This window comes from Lynx rufus, unplaced genomic scaffold, assembly GCF_022079265.1.
Source record: "Lynx rufus isolate CCGP_SWC_20201006 ecotype Redwood Valley unplaced genomic scaffold, mLynRuf1.p SCAF_15, whole genome shotgun sequence".
Lineage (NCBI taxonomy): Eukaryota > Metazoa > Chordata > Mammalia > Carnivora > Felidae > Lynx > Lynx rufus.
In genome coordinates, this window is record NW_025814829.1 from 22,843,959 (window position 1) to 22,862,404 (window position 18,446).

Here is an 18,446-nt window from a genome sequence, read left to right on the forward strand (position 1 = left end):
AAGACATGTAGTAAAAGGCATGTGAACTCAAAGGCCATTTCTTGTAGAGCAATGTGGAGAATAAAAACTGTGCAAATGTCAAAAGGAATTCTGCAAACTACACGCTGGTGGGGTGGCCTGAATTTTCCCATTTGGATATCTACACAGATTCAATGACTTGGATAATTGGCAAAGCCCTGCTTCATTTGGTGCTGTTTGGATGTAATCTCGGGCTCTAACCATGTAGGGAGCATGTCTTCACAACTCTCTTTTCCCCTTATGGATTCAATTCAGTGCCATCGATGTTTGTTGCCTGCTCAAAATACACAGAAAAATCTGCTGGGTAAAGCAGAAGGTAGAAAGATGCATAAGAGATAGTCTTGTCTGGACAAATGCACAAGACAACCAGATGAGTGGCCTTGGCATGATGCGTGCAAAGGAATACACAAAGCATCAGGACCTTTGGAGATCACACATAGTTGAGAAGACTTCATGCAGGGCTTCATGGAGATGTGGCATTTGAACCACAATCATTTGAATCTTGACGGTGGGGCAAGATTTCAATAGGTAGAGAGAAGGAAAGGATAGGTTAGTCAATCAGAGAGAGAATGGTTTAAAGGAAGTATGTGCTGTGGAGTTTGGAGAATAAGTGGCACAGTTTGGTTGAGCAAAGGGCAATATTTGGAGGTGAGATTGGAAGAGTGTCTCCCTCGACTGTTGTATACTCTCCTAACTGGAGTCCCTGCCTCTAAGTCATCCATAAGATAACCTTGGTTGAGCACGGATTATGCGCTGAAACCTAAATGCTATGCCTGAATGATCTCTTTTTTTTTTTTTTTTCAACGTTTATTTATTTTCGGGACAGAGAGAGACAGAGCATGAACGGGGGAGGGGCAGAGAGAGAGGGAGACACAGAAGCGGAAACAGGCTCCAGGCTCTGAGCCATCAGCCCAGAGCCTGACGCGGGGCTCGAACTCACGGACCGCGAGATCGTGACCTGGCTGAAGTCGGACGCTTAACCGACTGCGCCACCCAGGCGCCCCCTGAATGATCTCTTAATCCTCACGACAGCCTAAGAAGTAGTTACCACTATTATACCCATTTTACTGTTGAGGAAAGTGAGGCACAGAGATGTCCAATAACCTGCCCAATTATTAAACAGTCATGCTAGACATCACTATCCACCGATATCCACCCTCTCCTTTCTCTACAACAGCAAAGCCCAACACCTTCAGCCACTTGCCATGCATAGCTGTTTAAATGTAAATTAGTTACAAGTTAGTAAAATAAAAGCTCGGCTCTCAGTTTCACTAGTGACACTTCAAGCGCTCAATATACCATGTGGCAAGTGGCTACCATATTGGAAGCACAGATTTAGAACATTTCCATCATTGTAGAAAGTTCTGTTGGACAGCGCTATCCTATGGTAATGGGAGGAATAGCCAGGAACGTGGCTAGAGTGTATCCCCAGCCTCCTTTGCAACAAGTGTGCTTTCCCATGGAAGGTGGGCAGAAGTGGTATGTCCTACATTTAGTGCAGGATTTTTAACTAGCCAGCCTGTCTCCTCCACGGTCTCTCTACTCTTTCACTAGTTAGGTGCCAAAGACAGTGAGGAGATAGGGATAGCAAGATCCTAAGAAGCCAGGTCCCTGAGTCACCATATGGAGGAGGGCCATTTGCCAAGAAGAAACACCCTCTTTGGACTATTACACGATCCAGAAATGAACTTCTATTGTGTTTGAGCCATTATACGTGTTTTGACCTATTTGTTACACAATTTGGCTACCTTAACTAATTCACCATCACAACCAAGATTTGAACCCTGGCAGTGCGAGTCCGGAGTCCACACTCTTCGCTACTACACATCTGCCAGGAAGATCTTTTTGAAATGCCAAACAGACTGTGTCACTCTCCTGCTGAGAAATCTGAAAAGGCTTCGTCATTACTTACAGAACAAAGTTCAAAGTCCTCAATGGGCTCTGATGCTATACATCTTCAGCTCCGTCTACCATCTCAGCCCCCATGTGTTTTCACAGCCTCGTGTGTTTCCTTGTGCCCGTCACGCTTTCAGCCTGGGATGCCCTTAACCCCAGTCTTAGATGTCGAAATCCTAGCTCCCTTTGAAGTCCAGGCTCAAATATACCTTCCTTCATGTACCCAGCCCCATCCCTGCAGTCAGAATGAATCACTCACTCTCTCAGTGCTTTTCTGATGTTTTCTCCAGAAACATGCTTAATATTAGAATAATAATAGTGGTGGTAGTGGTGGTGGTGATAACGATAATAATCAGAGTAATTACTAGGTAATAGTCACGATTCTGGGTGATTTATATATATTAATTCATTTCATTCCCATGCCAATCCTTTGAGGTAAATACTTATTATTATCTCCATGTTGCAGATGAGAAACTGAGGCACACAGAGAGGCAATCACTTGACCATGAATGAAAGAGCTGGGACTGAAGCCCAGGCAGTTTGAGTCCAGAATGGGGTTATCTGTGTACAAAGTGCCTTCCCCATGAGACAGGAAGCTTGCCACTATCAGGAAGCACATGAGCTCCCTTTTGAGTCTCCCGAAGCCCAGGCACAGGGCCATATATGCGTATGGTCATTGTCAAGAATGATCATTTGAGCCACTGTCAAGGCCTGGAGATGGGAGTTGCTTTGGCCTTTGTGGCTGGCCACATTGGGGCAGTGTCTCAGCCCCTCGGGATCAGAAGCCAACATACAGCCTCTCGGCAATCGCAGGAAAGACCCGCGTCAGGCCACAAGCTGATCTGATCCAATTCCTCCTTGCAAGGTGCTTTATGATGCCCTAAACCTCCCTGGAAAAGCTCATCCATGGCTTTATAGTTTATTATCTTTAATAGCCCAGAATCAGCCAGAAGCCCAGGAAGAGAATTATTCTGTATGCTGCTCCCAGGAGCTGGGAGCAGGCAGGGGAGGGCTGAGGTTAAAGAAAAACCATTCCCAGCTCCAGCCGGAATTCAGTCCAGAGGCTGCAGCTGTCCATGGCTGATATGCCCCTTCATCTGCTCAGCTGCTTCCAGCCAAATCCAATCAAAACTGATGGTAGACCCACACAATCGGTAAAAGTAGCTAAGCAGGTGACCCAAGCCCCAAGCTGCTCAAGGACCCACATCCCCAATGTTCTCCATTCCATCTGGCTGTGCAGGAATGGCCAACTCCTGAGATCTCTGGGGAGCCTCATGATGGACTCAGAGCACAGAGCTGGCAGGATTTAACAGTCATCTTGTCCGGCCCTTTCTTTTTATTGATAAGGAAACTGAGGCTCAGAGACAAGAGGTAAATCACTGCAAGTCCCAGAGCCGAGGCCTGTTGGCTCTTGCTTTAACATCTTTTCTGTGTACCACCCAGAGTTGCAGCCTGGCTAGGATCCAAGTAGCAGGGCTGAGAAAAAAGTTTTAGGGAGAGTGGGAAGAAGGATAAACGGGGTGGGTTGCGGGGGGGGGGGGGGGTGGCACACCAGGCTTCCTCCCAAGGGAAGAAACTCCTGTGGGAGTCCCTTTGGGTGCTAACAAGCATGTCAAAACCAATTGGTTGTTAGGCTAGATGTCTATTTGTGTGTTATATGTTTTAGAGTGAAACAGCTTTGTCCTCTGTGCACCAACAGGATCACCTCGAACTAGCCAGTTAACTTTGCTCAGTCGTTTCCTCACCTGTACATCAGGGATGCCCATTACATAAGGCTACTCTGTTCATCCGGCCCAGACCCTGGTCTGGACACTCAAAAAATGCCAATTCTTTCCCCCTCTTTCTTTTACTAGACACTAGACACCAGAACAGGCACTTCCATTCATCCGACACTGCAACAGCAGACACACAAGTTGGTCTATCTACTTTTCACAACAATAAAGGAAGATTAACATAATTAATTGGGCTTCCGCTTACACTTTTATTCTCAAGGCTAATATTTATGTTTATTGCCAGATCACAGATAAGGGCACATGGAGGAATGTGGGTGAGCCTAGCTCCCCAGCGTGAAACACAAAACACAGACGTTTCTGATTGTAAACTCTGAACCATTTTTCTCTCCCAAAGGGCCCGTAACAAAAGCGGGCAGGCACGATGAATACATGACTTAATTGCTCTTCCTGTATTGCAGACTGAGCCTTTATCTCCATCTGACTTCACATGCTTGGGGCAGATAACCTGGCGAGCCAGGAACCAACAAAGACTTTATGACTAATAGCATTGTTTTACTTTCTAAACAACCTACATAAAAGGCCACCCATTAATAAATGCAGCAATTAGTAAAATTGTCATCGGTTTCTATTGAGAGATACAGACACGCCTTCCTCCTACCCTCCCTCCACCTACGCTCGCTTCTCCACCAGAAAGTAAATTCAGAAAATATCCGAAGCAATAACAGCGCCAATTTTAATGAAAGTTACCGATCTCTGACACTGAGGTTACTTGTTGCCCTGCCCGAATAAAGCACCTGGGATCAGAGAAGCCCAGAACCGGAAGGGAGGTAAAAGGCAACAGTCCAATCTGCCCCCGCACGGGACTCATCTCTGAGATTCCAGGGGAACAAGGATCCAGTTTCTGCCCAGACCATGCAAATGGCAGGGCTCACCGACTATGCTGGGCGTTAAGGGGGCCACAGTCGGGCTATTCTGCAGATTAAGTAAGCCTTCCTCATCCCAAGCTAGAGCACCACCCTTACTTCCTCTCTTGGCCCTCATCCTGTCAGCTGGAAGACCATAAAATATGTGTGATCTTTCAAAGACAATCATCACATTCCACCTAAGTCTTCTCCCACATTCTTTGAAGGTGTAGACAAGGTGCATAAACATTTCATATTCTCACCACCCTCCCCCAGAAAAGCCTTAGCCACACTTAGAAATGGTATAATAGGATCCCATCATCTAGATGTGGGCAGACCCTTGGGCAGCACCTCCTTCACCTGGATGCCATGGACCCATTAATGCAGGGGACCTGAGGTCTTTGAGGTTGCCCTGGTCTGGGCAGAATGTAGCTTGAGGTTTTGTCCTAGTGACTTCAACTCACTGGTCGAATGTCAGGATCCTGAGCTTCAACCGGGTCAGGGACCTTGCCCCAAGGCAAGGATGAGGGACCATCCCTGTGGGTCCAGTCCATGTCCAGGGCTTCAGTTTCTCCATCTTTACTAGAAGAGGTCTGGTCTGGAGACTCTGCACAGCACTTAGTATGGATGTCCGGAGCTGGGATGAATCTTAGAGATTGGATAGTCCAATGCTCTCACGGTTCAGATGGAGAAACTAAAGCTCAAAGAGGAGCAGAGACTTGCCAGGGGCTATATATCCATTCATTTGTTCAACAAATATTTATTGAGCACTTTCGCCATGCCAGGCACTGTGTCAGGTGCTACAAAAACCCATGGAGAGGGTGCCTGGGTGGGTCAGTCAATTAAGTATCTGACTTTGGCTCAGGTCATGATCTCGCAGTTACCAAGCCTCACTTTGGGCTCTCTGCTGTCGGCACAGAGCCTGCTTTGGACCCTCTGTCTCCCTCTCTCTCTCTGCCCCTCCCCTGCTTGTTCTCCTCCCCCCCTCAAAAATAAATAAACATAAAAAAACTCATGGAAAGGTGGGAGAAAGATAACAAAACAACCTGAATAAATAAATAATAACATAAATATCAGATTGGTGAGTGCTATAGAGAAAATTAAGTAGGAAAAGGAGATGGCAAATGATAAGAAGTGCTTGCAAAATGGTGATCAGGGAGGACCTCGCTAAAAAGGTGACATTTGGGCAAAGTCTCGGAGAAGGTAGATAATTGTAGAAAGAACATTCCAGACAAAGGAAACAGTCAGTACAAAGTCCTGATGCAGGAGCATATCTATCTAGTGTATCCAAGGAAGCCACTGTGCCTGGAGTAGATTGAAGGAGGGGTGAGGCCAGAGAGGTAGCAAGGTGTCACATCACCCGACACCTTGCAGAACTTGTAGGCTTCTTTCCAGAACTTTATAGAACTTTGGTTTCTTTCCAAGAGTATGATGGGGAGCCACTGGAGGGTTTTGACTAGAAGAGTAACATGACCTAATTTGTATTTTAAAGGAGTCCATCTAGGGGCGCCTGGGTGGTTCAGTTGGTTGAGCATCTGACTCTTGATTTTGGCTCAGGTCATGATCTCGTGCTGCATGTGGGGCTCTGCACTGACAGTGTGGAGCCTGCTTGGGATTCTCTCTCTCTCCCTCTCTCTCTGCCCCTCCCCTGCTCACGCATTTGTGCATGTGTGCGTGCTCTCTCTCTCAAAATAAATAAATAAGCTTAAAAAAAAAAAAGAACCCAGGACTCCTGGTCTAGAACCCTTCAGTCTCCGTGATAGCAGGGGCTGCATTTTTCTTGTTCATAAATGTTTCCCTCGTGTTCATAATGGTGGCCCGGCACATACTAGAAACTCAATAGATATTTATGAAATGAGAAAATTGAACGAAACAGAAAAAGAGAGTGGTAATTATTGATTCTTAGCAGCTCTTCCTTCCCACAGATATTAAGGGCCAGACCTGAACATCTTCGTTTCCTCTCCATGGTGTCTACCAGAGAACCAGCTGCCAAGTGGTTTCCCCGGGTCTCCATCAGTGCCCATCTCCCCACCCCACTCCCTTAACCTCCCATCACCCTCCACTGCAGATGGGCTGGCCAGGGTGCCTGTGAGAGCAGCGGAAGTTCAGAGCGGAAGCTTTGGCCCCATTGCCAGCAGAGGAGGAAAGGGTAGCAGTGACAAGAATGGTGACCTTGGCTACCCCAAGCACCAGGGCGATGGGAAAGGGAATGTTGTACCGGGAAGAACTATTAATAACTTGCCATGGTATTAGAACACAAGACAAACTCATTGGGCAGCTCGATTTTCTGCCTGTGAGAAGTCATTAGTGGTTCTGTGTGGAAAGCCAGAAAAAAAGTTTTATATGGAACAATAAATTCCTCTATAAGCCACAAAACCCCACAAATTTGCAGCTAATAAACCCACAAATGTAAGATGATTAAGAACTGGCGAGGAAAGAGTTCCTCAATTCTTACAGGGTTAGCCTGGAGAGGCAGTGTGGTCTGACGGACTGAAGCCAGGCCAAAGGCAGAGAAACTCGGGTTCTCGTCCTGGTTCTTAATGAATTGGATGACCTTGAGCAAGTCAACCACTCTCTGCCTCAATTTCCTCGCGTGTAACACAAGGATACACAATTTCTGCCTCGTCTTCCTCAACAAGTGGTTGTGGGGGAGGTTGGGGGTGAGGAGAAGTGAGATATGAGACCCAACAGTCTGCAAAAAAATATCTTTGAGTGTCTTAACTGTGGGAACTTATCAGTGGGATGATCAGCACTTGCCTTAAGATTAGCAAGAAAATCGACAAGATTCATGTGAACCTCTGCTCCACCCATTTGCTTGCCCAAGAGCACTTTGCCAGGGAACCTGCCAGTGGGTAGCGATAGTGGGTTGAATTGTAGCCCCCTCAAAAATCTGTCGCATCCAGGGGCGCCTGGGTGGCGCAGTCGGTTAAGCGTCCAACTTCAGCCAGGTCACGATCTTGCGATCCGTGAGTTCGAGCCCCGCGTCGGGCTCTGGGCTGATGGCTCAGAGCCTGGAGCCTGCTTCCGATTCTGTGTCTCCCTCTCTCTCTGCCCCTCCCCCGTTCATGCTCTGTCTCTCTCTGTCCCGAAAATAAGTAAACGTTGAAAAAAAAAAAATTAAAAAAAAAAAATCTGTCGCATCCTAACCCCTGGAACCTGTGAATATGACCTTATTTGGAAAAAGGTCCTTTGCAGATGTCATTAAGCTAAGGATCTTGAGGTGAGATCATCCTGCATTAACAGGATGGGCCTAAATCCAATGACAAGTGTCCTTGGAAGACATGGAGAAGACCACGTGAAGACCGAGGCAGAGATCGGAGCGACGCATCTACAAGCCAGGGAATGCCAAGGGTAGCCAGCAGCCACCAAAGGTAAGAGAGGCAGGGAAAAGATGCTGCCTCAAACTTCCAGAAGGAATCAGCGCTGCCAATACCTTGATTTTGGACTTCTGGCCTCTCCCAGAACTGTGGGAGAATCCATTTCTGAGGTTTTCTTAAGCCACAAAATTTGTGGTAATTTGTTATGGCAGCCACAGGAAACTAATATAGTAGCCATGCCCTGATTCCCCGGGAATTCCTAGCCACCCTATAGAGGAGATGAGTCACACCATGGATGGCTATGGAATGACACCTCTGGGCAACACTCTGCCTGCCACCTTAAGACACCCTGTCAAGAGAAGGGGAGGAGAAGAGGAGGAGAGAGAATGAGATGAAGGAAGGAAGGAAGGAAGGAAGGAAGGAAGGAAGGAAGGAAGGAAGGAAAAGAGGGAAGGAAAGAAGAAAAGTTATTGAAGTAACTTGGGCGGGGGGGAAAGGCCCATTGCTGTCTATCCAGCATCAAATGGGAGGACAGAAAGAGAAAGCCAACACAAATTGAGCACTTAGAGTACTCCAGGCCTTGTAAATATCATTGTGTGAATTGTAGAACATCACCCCCATTTTCTAGCTGTGGAAACTGAGGCTCTCGAGAGGTCAGGTGACTTGGGCACGTCACATGCTGCTGGAGGAGCCAGCATCTGAATGCCAGTGTGCTGACTCAAGCCCAGTCCTTTTTCTACTCTAGGATCCTCCTGAGCTCTGGAAGAGCCGCCAGTGAAAACCTGCCTGGTTTTCCATTCCAGCTGAGGGCAGATCATCGGGCCCAGGACTGAGAGGTGGTCGGATACTCTCAGGACTAAGAGCAAAATCTGTTGGTGTGGCTGGTTTCAATGACATGGAGACAGGGGCGCACTTTGCGGCCACAGCAGCTATTGAGGTAAAAATATTCTGCAGAAGCACATCTCTGGGGCATCTGGCACCAAAGGAGGTTTTACATGGAATGCACAATTTTGTATTATAAGACAGAATTCTATAAATTCCTGCTTTGCCCTCCTCTCCTCCCAGACCTCAGTTGAATGCTGGTCCTGCTTTATAGAGGGAGCTAGAGCCAGTAGGTTTCTGTTCCACTGTGATCCCGGGCCCCCCTCCAACGGGGAAAGGTCCAGCCAGTACATGAACTCCAATAGCTCTGATGTGTTTTATGAGGTGATAACAGGGCCCAGATATCATAGTCCAGGCACGAGGGAGGTGAGGCACTGTTGTCCCCAGATCCATTCTAGGCCTCACTTCTTTGAATTCTAGCTAAGACGCAGACATCAATTTGCCAGATCTAGGAAGTGGGGGCAGTCCCCTTTGGTTGTAATTGCATTTGCAAGGCTTTCCCCCCCCCCGCCCCCACCGCCTTTTATTTTATTGGTAGGTATAACTGGGGATTCAAGAATCATGATCTGATAGCACCTGAATAGCACCCTGTGGCCTCTGAGCACGAATTTGTAGGCACAGACCTAAGGGCATGAAGGCCTGGTTTCACGTCCCTGGGACGCCAGGGGAGAACCTTCTCAGAATTCTTGCTGGTCACGCTTTCTCTTACTTGTCAACCTGGGAAGTCCTGTAATCAAGCTGCCCTCACAGGAGTTAGCGCTAAGTGGGGCAGCGTATTAGGGGGCAAGGGGTTTGGATGCCAGTGGCTTATCACCGCTTTTACAAACAAACTGTAGAAACCTGGGCAACTCATCCCAAATCTCCAGATTTGGTCTGATCTGGAAAGGCGAAGAAACAGCACTCAAGGGTTCAGAGAGCTGGCTCATCTCTGATTCTGAATTTCCCAGCAGCAGTGGGACACCCTCACCGCGGGAGCAGAAAGGAGGTGGCGGGTGCAGGGCAGAGTTTTTCCTGTCTGCCTCTGGCTGGGGTTTCTTGACAAGGTCCGGGACGATGATGAAAGTATGAGGAGAAGTGCCTGTACCTGGCCCCTCCTCCCCAGGTGGCATGACCGGGGGCTGCTCTCCCTCCTGAGAGAAGCCAGCAGACAGAGCCAAACCACAGCTTGGGCTGGGGTGGGGGGAGGAGGGGGGTTGATCTCCCCTCTGCTGCGGAGATGAGAGAGGTCTAAGTGGCAGAGATTTACAGGGCCCGAGGGAGAAATACCCTTCCAGTAAGACGCTCACATGAAAAGCTCCAAAGTAATAACTGAGGCTGCAAACTGTGCTAATTATGCAACAATTAAAAGGTTTGACTATCTTTCTCTCTCCTTTTATTCTCCCGGCCACTCCTCCTCCTTTCCACATCTGGGTGCCCCTGCAGGCTCCCCGGCAAATGCTGGGGCGGGGGAGGGATAGAGGATAAAGAACACACTTTCCCCCTTTTTAATTGGAGATCAAAAGTTGGAAGAAGAACTTATCCCTCAGGGGTGGGGAGAGAAGGGGTGTCGTTCAGACTGAGGCCCTCAGAAGAGGGGATGGGGATGAGAACGGAGTGTGGGGCAGGTTGCTAACACAGTTTCCCAGGCTCTGTATGAGACTTACACACATCATCTCATGTAACCCACAGGTCAACCCCAGAGGATCAGTGTGATTAGTGGTATTATATTGCAGATCGGAAAATGAAGACTCATGAAGGCAAATGCCTTGACCAAGGTCACACAGCTGGCAGGACTGGCAAGGCTCCCCAGGCTGGCTGACGCTCCGAGCTGTAGACTTCGTCAATGAGGCTATTCTGCCTCCACAGTGTAAAGCCGGGAAATCTTTTCCTGTCTCTTGGCCTCGCCTGTCCCATCTGTCCAGTGGGTGCAGAGCCTGGGCTCTGTGTGACCGAGCCAAGCACTTTCCCAGACGAAAGGTACAGTGGGCACTTAGCGGCAGGATTGCTTTGTAACGAAGCCAGTACGAGCTGAGCCAAATGCCCTGCGCAGCCATCCAGTGGCTAATTGAGAAAGAATTAGGCAGTGTGCCCCAAAAGTGAAGAAATTGCTGCTAGGTGGCTTTTTAGAGGTGCCAACCCACACCCGGTATACATGTCCCCTCCCCACTGGATTTCCCAGCAGAACCAACAGCCCCCACACTCCAGGGCAGGTAACACTGGACTCCTTCCTGCCCTGCTGATGCCTGGTAGCTCAGCCTCCAAACACCGCCTCCAAAATTCTCGTGTCCCCCGAGGGAGGGTGGCTACGAGGGTGTGGGCCTTAAAAGGACAATGGCTCTCCCTTACATCTGGATCCCCCAAATGCCTCGCACCCACAGATGATTAAGGATAGCAGAGTATTAAACTAGGAACGTTCCACGGTATTTTCTCAGTTAACACATTCTAGATCTTGCTCTGTCCCTAAGTGAGGGAGTAACTCTGGGTACGCCACTTCCCTGGGCCTCAATTTTCTAGTATATTGATGGAGCAGACTAGAGTGTCCAGTCTGAACTGCCCAGCTGTCTCTGAAGGCTAGAGAAGAGAAGCACAGAGCCCAAGTCACGCACGGTGGCAGGGAGAGGTTCCAAGTTTCCCGACCCCAGGCTGGGGGACATCCTCCCACATGCCACTCCTGGGCACTCAGTCAGCTGCAGGGGCGGGGGGTGGGGGGGTGGACACAGGGGGAGCTCAACCCAGCTCTGCCGTTTGTCGTGCTTCAGGCCGAGCCCCAGAGAGCAACCAGGCTCCCGGGTCTCCCGCCCACAGGAAAGACAAATGGAGCATTGGTCTTGGCCTCCCCCATTCCCTTCCCCTCCGCAACCACAAATGCAGACAGCTCGGGCCTCCTGGGCTAGATTTGCCAAACGGTTTTCCCCAAACCGTTGCTTTCCTCAGGTCGCAGCTTGTCTCCCAGCATTTTCTCCTGGGCTGCTTTGGATTCTTGAAAATCCCTCACCTCAGGAGCTCGGGTATGTGTTTGCGTGTCGGGGGAGGAGGGAGGAGGTGGAGAAGGGGAGGCAAAGGCACTGTGGCCATGCCCCTGACACTGTGAGCCCTGCCTCAACCTCAGTGGCTCACGCCTGACCCGGGAGGTCCTCCTCTCCTGGGCGCTGCTGGCCTGTACCAGGTGACCGTGGCAGCCAGCTCCCTCATGGCAGCTGCGGGACCCCAGCTGGCATGGCCGGCGGACTTAGAGAGCCCAGCCAGTTGTTTGCTCAAATGGGGCCCACTCAGCCCACTCTGCGGGGGCTGGCGGGACGCCAGAGGAAATGATGGGAGGGTTTGGGTGCATTCTGACCTTAACCGAATTCCAGGATGATGATGTGTGAATAATATGGCTTTTTAAGCGTCAACAACTTGGGTGCTTTTTATAGTCAGGCCGGAGCGCTGAACGGGCCATCCCCCCATTAATCATTTAGCTAGTTAGATCCACTGGCAAACCGTACCGGCATGACTCCATGGTATTACCCTCCCTTCTGTCAGCAGCCTCCCTTAAACAGATGTCAAAACTGCCATCAAATCAGCCCCAGCCCCACCCCCAAGCCTTCCATTCCCCAGGCTCGATATCCTCATTCTTCTGGCTCTCCTATCTATCTAAAGTGTTCACTATTTCGATGGTCTCTGCTGGCAGAGATCCTGGATTCCCCCTCCGCGGGCCACCCTGAACTCCCGGAGGGCACATTCCCACCCACCTGCAGGAGGAAGGAATGCATTCTGTGTGACATCCTACGGAAAATGCCAGGGAGGGGCACGTGGGTGACCAGGCCTGGAGCCAGGCCCCAGCACCCCAGTCCCGCTGGCTTCTCCCTCCGCCAGCCTCCCCTCCCTCCTGCGGGCCTCCGGGCCTTCCTCACCAGGACAGAGGCCTACCACAGCCTGGGCACTCACAGCGTCTCCAGATTGCGCAGCCCCTCGAAGCTGTGGGTCCCCAGATGCTGGATGCGGTTGTTATGAAGATGCCTGTGTGGGAAGGAAAGGCACGTCAGAATGGGCGCCCACAGCATCGGGCGGGGGGTGGGGTGGGGGTGGAGAGCAGACGGTGGCTTAAGCAGCAAAGTGGAGGCAGAAGCATGGACAGAGTGACCCCAGTGGTCCAGCCCTTTATCTCCAGGGACAAAATGATTGGCCAAGACTGACTTCCGAAGTTACGATCTCCAAGGCTGGATTAACCATGGGCTACACGGTTTTAACTGCCTATTGAAGGAAAATGCAAGAGGAGTGCCCAAGGCCAAGGCTGAGGCAGGCTCCCACTAAGCTCTTGGAGAGAGGCCTGATGTCAGGAGGGCTCCAGTCTGAGGCTTCTTCTACGGTCCTGCTCCCCAGGACCCAGCCTGCCTGACTCAGTGGCCAGACGCGCTTATGGGAGCCAAGAGCAAACCACTGCAGACAACATATAATTAAAGGCTAAGCTTTCTGTTATAGCTGGAGAGGGCTGTAGACAGGCTCAGAGATGGGAGACTGGTGAGACCAGAGGAGTCAGGGAAGGCTTTACAGAGGTGGTGATCCAGAGCAGGGCCTTGAAGGATAGGTGATCTGGACAGGCAGAGAGAAGGACATTCCAGGCAGAGTTAACAGGTGGACAAAGGTGGGGAGGTAGAGATGAGCACGTGTGTCTGCGCAGGATGGTGAAGGGCTTGGCCAGAGTGCACACAGGTTGCCGAGATGTAAAAGATCCATTTGGAAGACACTTCCAAGGTAAATAGCGAATTGAAAATAAGTGACAGAATGTTCTTCTCCGGATTCCTAACGAAAGAAGCAAAAATAGCAGAGACCCCTGTCTCCAGCCCAAATATAAGTAGCAACAAAGCAAAGACAGAGACATAAGTTAATGTAAATAAACTGCACAAACTGGAGACCAAGGAAAACTCTGGAACTCCTAATAATCTCCCCCTTTCTTCAGGAACTGAATTGGCAAGAAAACAAAATCCTGAGAATTTCCCTTAAAACCCCCCAATCTAAATAATGTTCTTTTCCCCTCCCTACTTCTGGCTTCCAGAGGAAACAGGTGAAACAGGGGAGTAAAATAAAGGCTCCAGGCTACTCACTGAATGGAGGAAATGACTTGAAGCCCAAGGGGATTCTTGGGTGGAGGGAGTGAACTCACACAGTTAATACACTCTGACTCTGCAGACAGAGCAGAGCCCAGGCTGTCTGACAAAGACTGGGCTCCCCCTTCAGAGCACACTCCCCCTGCTTCTACTACAGAAAAGCGGACGGAACCTCCTCTACCCACAATACTAGCCCACAAACTTTAGCTTGGAGGGGAGAACCTATGGGGCCCAAAGATGACAGACTGAGAACAACTTGACAGCTTTCTAGGCAGAGGCCAGAACAAAGGATTCACATGGCAATTATGGATGTACCAGGGAGACCGAGGGCGGGAAGAAGAGAGCACCCAAAAGCAGGTAAAGTTCCAAGCCAAGGAAAAAAATATAACTAATGGAGGAGGGCAGAAGGAAATTTACCACAGTGGCCTCCTGCTACAAAACAATCTCCCAAAATAATATTTCAAAGGCGAAATTTTAAAAATGAAAGAGAAATGGCATCGTGGACGACAAAAACAAGCTGGGGACCCAAACTACATTATTAAAAAAAAATTGTCAAGAGATTTGAGCCAAGGAACAGGGTAAACACTGCTGAAAATTGAGTGGGTGTCAGAGAAAAAACTTGAGATAACCATGGCGAATGGTGGCTGAATGAGACAAAAAGGCTAAAACCGTAACGGATGGATGTAGGAGACATAAAGGTGATTCAACCACAGGGGTAATGGATGTCTCAGAGGGAGAGAATCCAAAAATGAGATGGGAGATATATTCAAACATATAATACAGAAGAAAAATTCTCTAAAGTGGAGAAAGCAGGGAATCTGCAGCTCAGAAGCATCCATTGTCTCAGGAAAATCAGATGCAGAGCATTCTACACTGTGACATATTCGAATTAATTTATCAAAGTTAAAGAATTAAAAAGCCTTTTCAGGCAGAAAAAGGAAATCACTTAAAAGGGGAAGAAATCCCTCAGGCCTGCAAGGTGTTGTTCAAAACAAGAAAACCCCATCCAACATAGATGGATAGAGATGGGAGTCGAGAGAGTCATGGGTCCTGTATGCTTTCCCCATCCTTGTCCACCTGCACCACCAGGTTCCAAGGGGAGACAGACCCCTCCCATATGGAGTTTCTGATTCGATAGGGAAAACACAGCTCCTTGCATCCTGGGAATACACTGTCACCCCTTTCCAAGGGGTTTTACTTTTCTCCGTTTCCTCCATGCCTGTATCCTGACTGTCACCAAATTCTTATCATTTCTTCTGCCCCCTGCTGAACTCTGGTCTCCATTTTCCAGGCCCTTCCACCTCCCCCAGCATCTCTGGTCTACACCATCTCAGCTTCCCAAATATCTGGCTCCAGGGTTCCAACTTGCTGTCCCACATCATTCATTCAGCCCGGACATCCTGGACACCTCCAGCAGCCCAGGCTGGGGCAGACTGTTGGGGCTTATGGTTCAAATGAAGAGACAAGATTTGTACCACTGACACCACCCGATTAAGCATTTTCCCAGGGTCTTGTCAGTGCTAGAGCGGTGATAGGAAGGAGTTGCATGTATATCAGAGCAGCCTGATACAAGCCCTGGGTTCAGGTTGAAGAGAAGCCCCTCCTCCTCCACCCCACTTATCTACTGACACCTCCAGCCAGACCCTTGGGCACCACTTGGGTTTAACCAAACTTTCTTACTTCCTATCACACGGTCTTCCTTATCTACCTCCTAGGTCTTTCTGTAGCTCGTCCCATAGTCCCTGGATAGCTTTCTCCAGCCTCCTTTCCCCTCTCAGGTGAGTTGGAGGCAGGACAAAGGGGTAATGCTTCTGGCCCTGTCTCACGCAGAGGGGCCAGCTGTCCTTCAGCTTTGCTCCTGCCCCAGTAGGTTTTCTTTCTTTAGTCTCTTGTCCTTCCTTTTGCCCAGCGGGGCCCTCACCCCTCCTGGATCTGCAGCAGGCCAACTGTTCCAATTCCCTGGTTCCCAACCAGACTTAGGAGTCATTTCTGATTTCCCTTCCTCCTGGTCTTGTACCCTCTGAAAATCTCTAAATCAGATTGATTCTTCCTTCAAAACATCCCTCCGTCATGTCTTCCCTTCTGTTCCTTCTGCCACCTCCTTAAACTAGACTTTGGTTGATAAACGAGAGCTTCCTAACTGCCTCCCCGTTCCCATCCCTTTGAATCAGTCTTCCTAAAATACCTCCTTCTCATCTTTGCCTGAAAACCTTCAAGCTCTCCTTCCCCAGTGATGGACAAAAGCCAAACCTCCTGCTCTGACACTGTGAGTCCCTCAACCCACCTTTCCAGCCTTTTCTCCAACACTTTGCACGAGGATCCTCTGCTCCCACCAGACTGGCCTATTCGCCGGCCGCCAAACACCCCAACTTCCCCTCGGTGTCTTCACGACACGGCTTGGAACAATGTCATTGTCTTCACCATCTCATTCTTCATCATCTTTCCAGGTCCAGGACCCACCCACCTTCCCCCTGAAGCCTTCCCTCTTACCCTCTACATTTGCTTTACCGCCCCAGTATTCCTACTTTGCATGGACCTGTATCTATCATCAGCTATCTTGGCATGCATTACATCATTAGCTGTCTTTTTCCACATTTATTCTGCTGTTTCAACTAGAGTGTCAACCCCTCCCTGGAGGGCAGCAGCTGTTCTCATACTTCTTAGAATCGTCAGTGTCCACATAGGAGTTCTGAAAATGCCTGCTGCTGTTCATTTGTCTGGGACCCATCATGTGATCTTCATTTTCCCAGTCTTGTCTCTTGCAGACATCTGACCCCATTCCCTCAGGGTGTCACAGGGATGTCACCAAAACTAGAATCAGTCACCTTGTTCTGTTTGCCTTGTGTAAATACCCTCAGTGACTTCCAGAAGGAGAGATGGACTGGCCATCCTGATAGAAAAACATGATCCATGAGGATATTCATCTTGGTTCTCTAGTCTCCCAGGACAGAGAATTAGACAAACAAATTGGTGCCTGATTTTTCACCTTTCAAATGGATCTAAGCATCAACTGTTCTCTGATTTGGAAAATCACACCAGATTTTCAAGAGTAAGGGAGTCAAGGTTGCCATTTTAGCAGCGTCACTAACACATATGTTCCCTAGCAATTAGTGTGTAACCCAAAGCAATTACACATGACCTCCAAACCCTTAGTAATTACCCTCTGAACTTACCAATCACTCATAGCAATTAGCTGGGAACTAATTTGCACTCTAAAGTTCTCACTGGGGAGGCAGAGGTAAGCCCAGTCCCCAATTCCTGCCAGGGATACTATCTCCCAGGTAATTACCCTGATGGGGTGTTGGTGTCTAATTACAAGTGATGGCATTTCTCTGGTTCTCCAGGCCTGGGAACTGAGATGAATTTATCCTATCCTGGTGCCAAAGCATCAGACTGCACCATCTGATTGTTGAATATGGTAGAAATCATTTAAGAGATTCTTGACTTGTAGTCCAATTAGCTTGGTATAGTTATTATATTTGCCTAGTGAGAAACAAATAGGTTAATTTCTGCTTTCTGATGATGGTGTAAGAGCACTTCTACAGCTCTACTGTCATTTGGCCTCATGATAATCCCCATGGGGTCAACAGGGGATGATCATCCTCATTTTATAAAGGGGAAACTGAGGCCAGACGGTTCAGTAACATGTAGAGAAGAGCAAAGCAATCCAGGCTTCCAACCCAACTCTGGAGTAAACATGCAGCCCCCAGCAGGACCCCTCCCCCCACCACCCCAGAGTGGGAGGCAGAGCAGCACTCACAGCACCACAAGGCTGGTGAGGTTCTGGAAGGCGTAGTCAGGGATGTGGCTGATGCGGTTGAGGGCCAGGGTCATGGCCTGTAGGGCAGGGAGGTTGTTGAGGGCCCTGACAGGGATCTCGGTGAGTGCATTGTCGTCCAGCCACAGGTGGCGGAGGGAGGACAGCCCTTCAAAGCTCCTTTCCGGGACCAGGGAGATGAGGTTGGCATCTAGGCGCCTGGTGGAAGAGAGGATGGAGAAGATCAATCCAGGGCAAGACACAGACCAAGGTTTGGGACTGGGCCGAGCTGGGCCAGCCAGGACCCCAACAAGCCTTTGAAGTACCCTAGGACTAAAGCTGCGACTTGGCCACCACTTATCCTATACCCCACCTGTTCAAGCTCCCATATTTTGCCTCCATTCCAACCCAGAATTCTTGATTCTTTATGCCATATGTTCCTATTTATGATACCAACTCTTCCTCTCAGACCCACTGTTGAACCCATAGCCCATCTGTGGATAACCAATATTTCCCTCATACCCTCAGGCTTTTAAATTGATGGCCTAGGGGCGCCTGGGTGGCGCAGTCGGTTAAGCGTCCGACTTCAGCCAGGTCACGATCTCACGGTCCGTGAGTTCGAGCCCCGCGTCAGGTTCTGGGCTGATGGCTCGGAGCCTGGAGCCTGTTTCCCATTCTGTGTCTCCCTCTCTCTCTGCCCCTCCCCCGTTCATGCTCTGTCTCTCTCTGTCCCAAAAATAAAATAAACGTTGAAAAAAAATAAATAAATAAATAAATAAATAAAAATAAATTGATGGCCTAGCTCCCCTGCTTTGGGTGTGCCACTCTTCTTCCCAACCCTGTCCGGTTCAAGGTCATAGAGTGGGGATGCTCCC

The 18,446-nt window shown here is 49.3% G+C and overlaps 1 protein-coding gene across 1 annotated transcript in view; it reads right to left on the reverse strand.

Annotated features, from left to right (window-relative positions):
- The window catches only part of LGR6 (leucine rich repeat containing G protein-coupled receptor 6), a 118,364-nt gene that overhangs the window by 23,736 nt on the left and 76,182 nt on the right, over positions 1 to 18,446 (reverse strand). Inside the window, exons 5-6 of the mRNA XM_047077254.1 lie at positions 17,575 to 17,790; positions 12,655 to 12,726 (exon numbers count right to left, since the gene is read on the reverse strand). Coding sequence (XP_046933210.1) covers positions 12,655 to 12,726; positions 17,575 to 17,790 — 288 coding nt within the window. The remainder of the gene's footprint in view (positions 1 to 12,654; positions 12,727 to 17,574; positions 17,791 to 18,446) is intronic.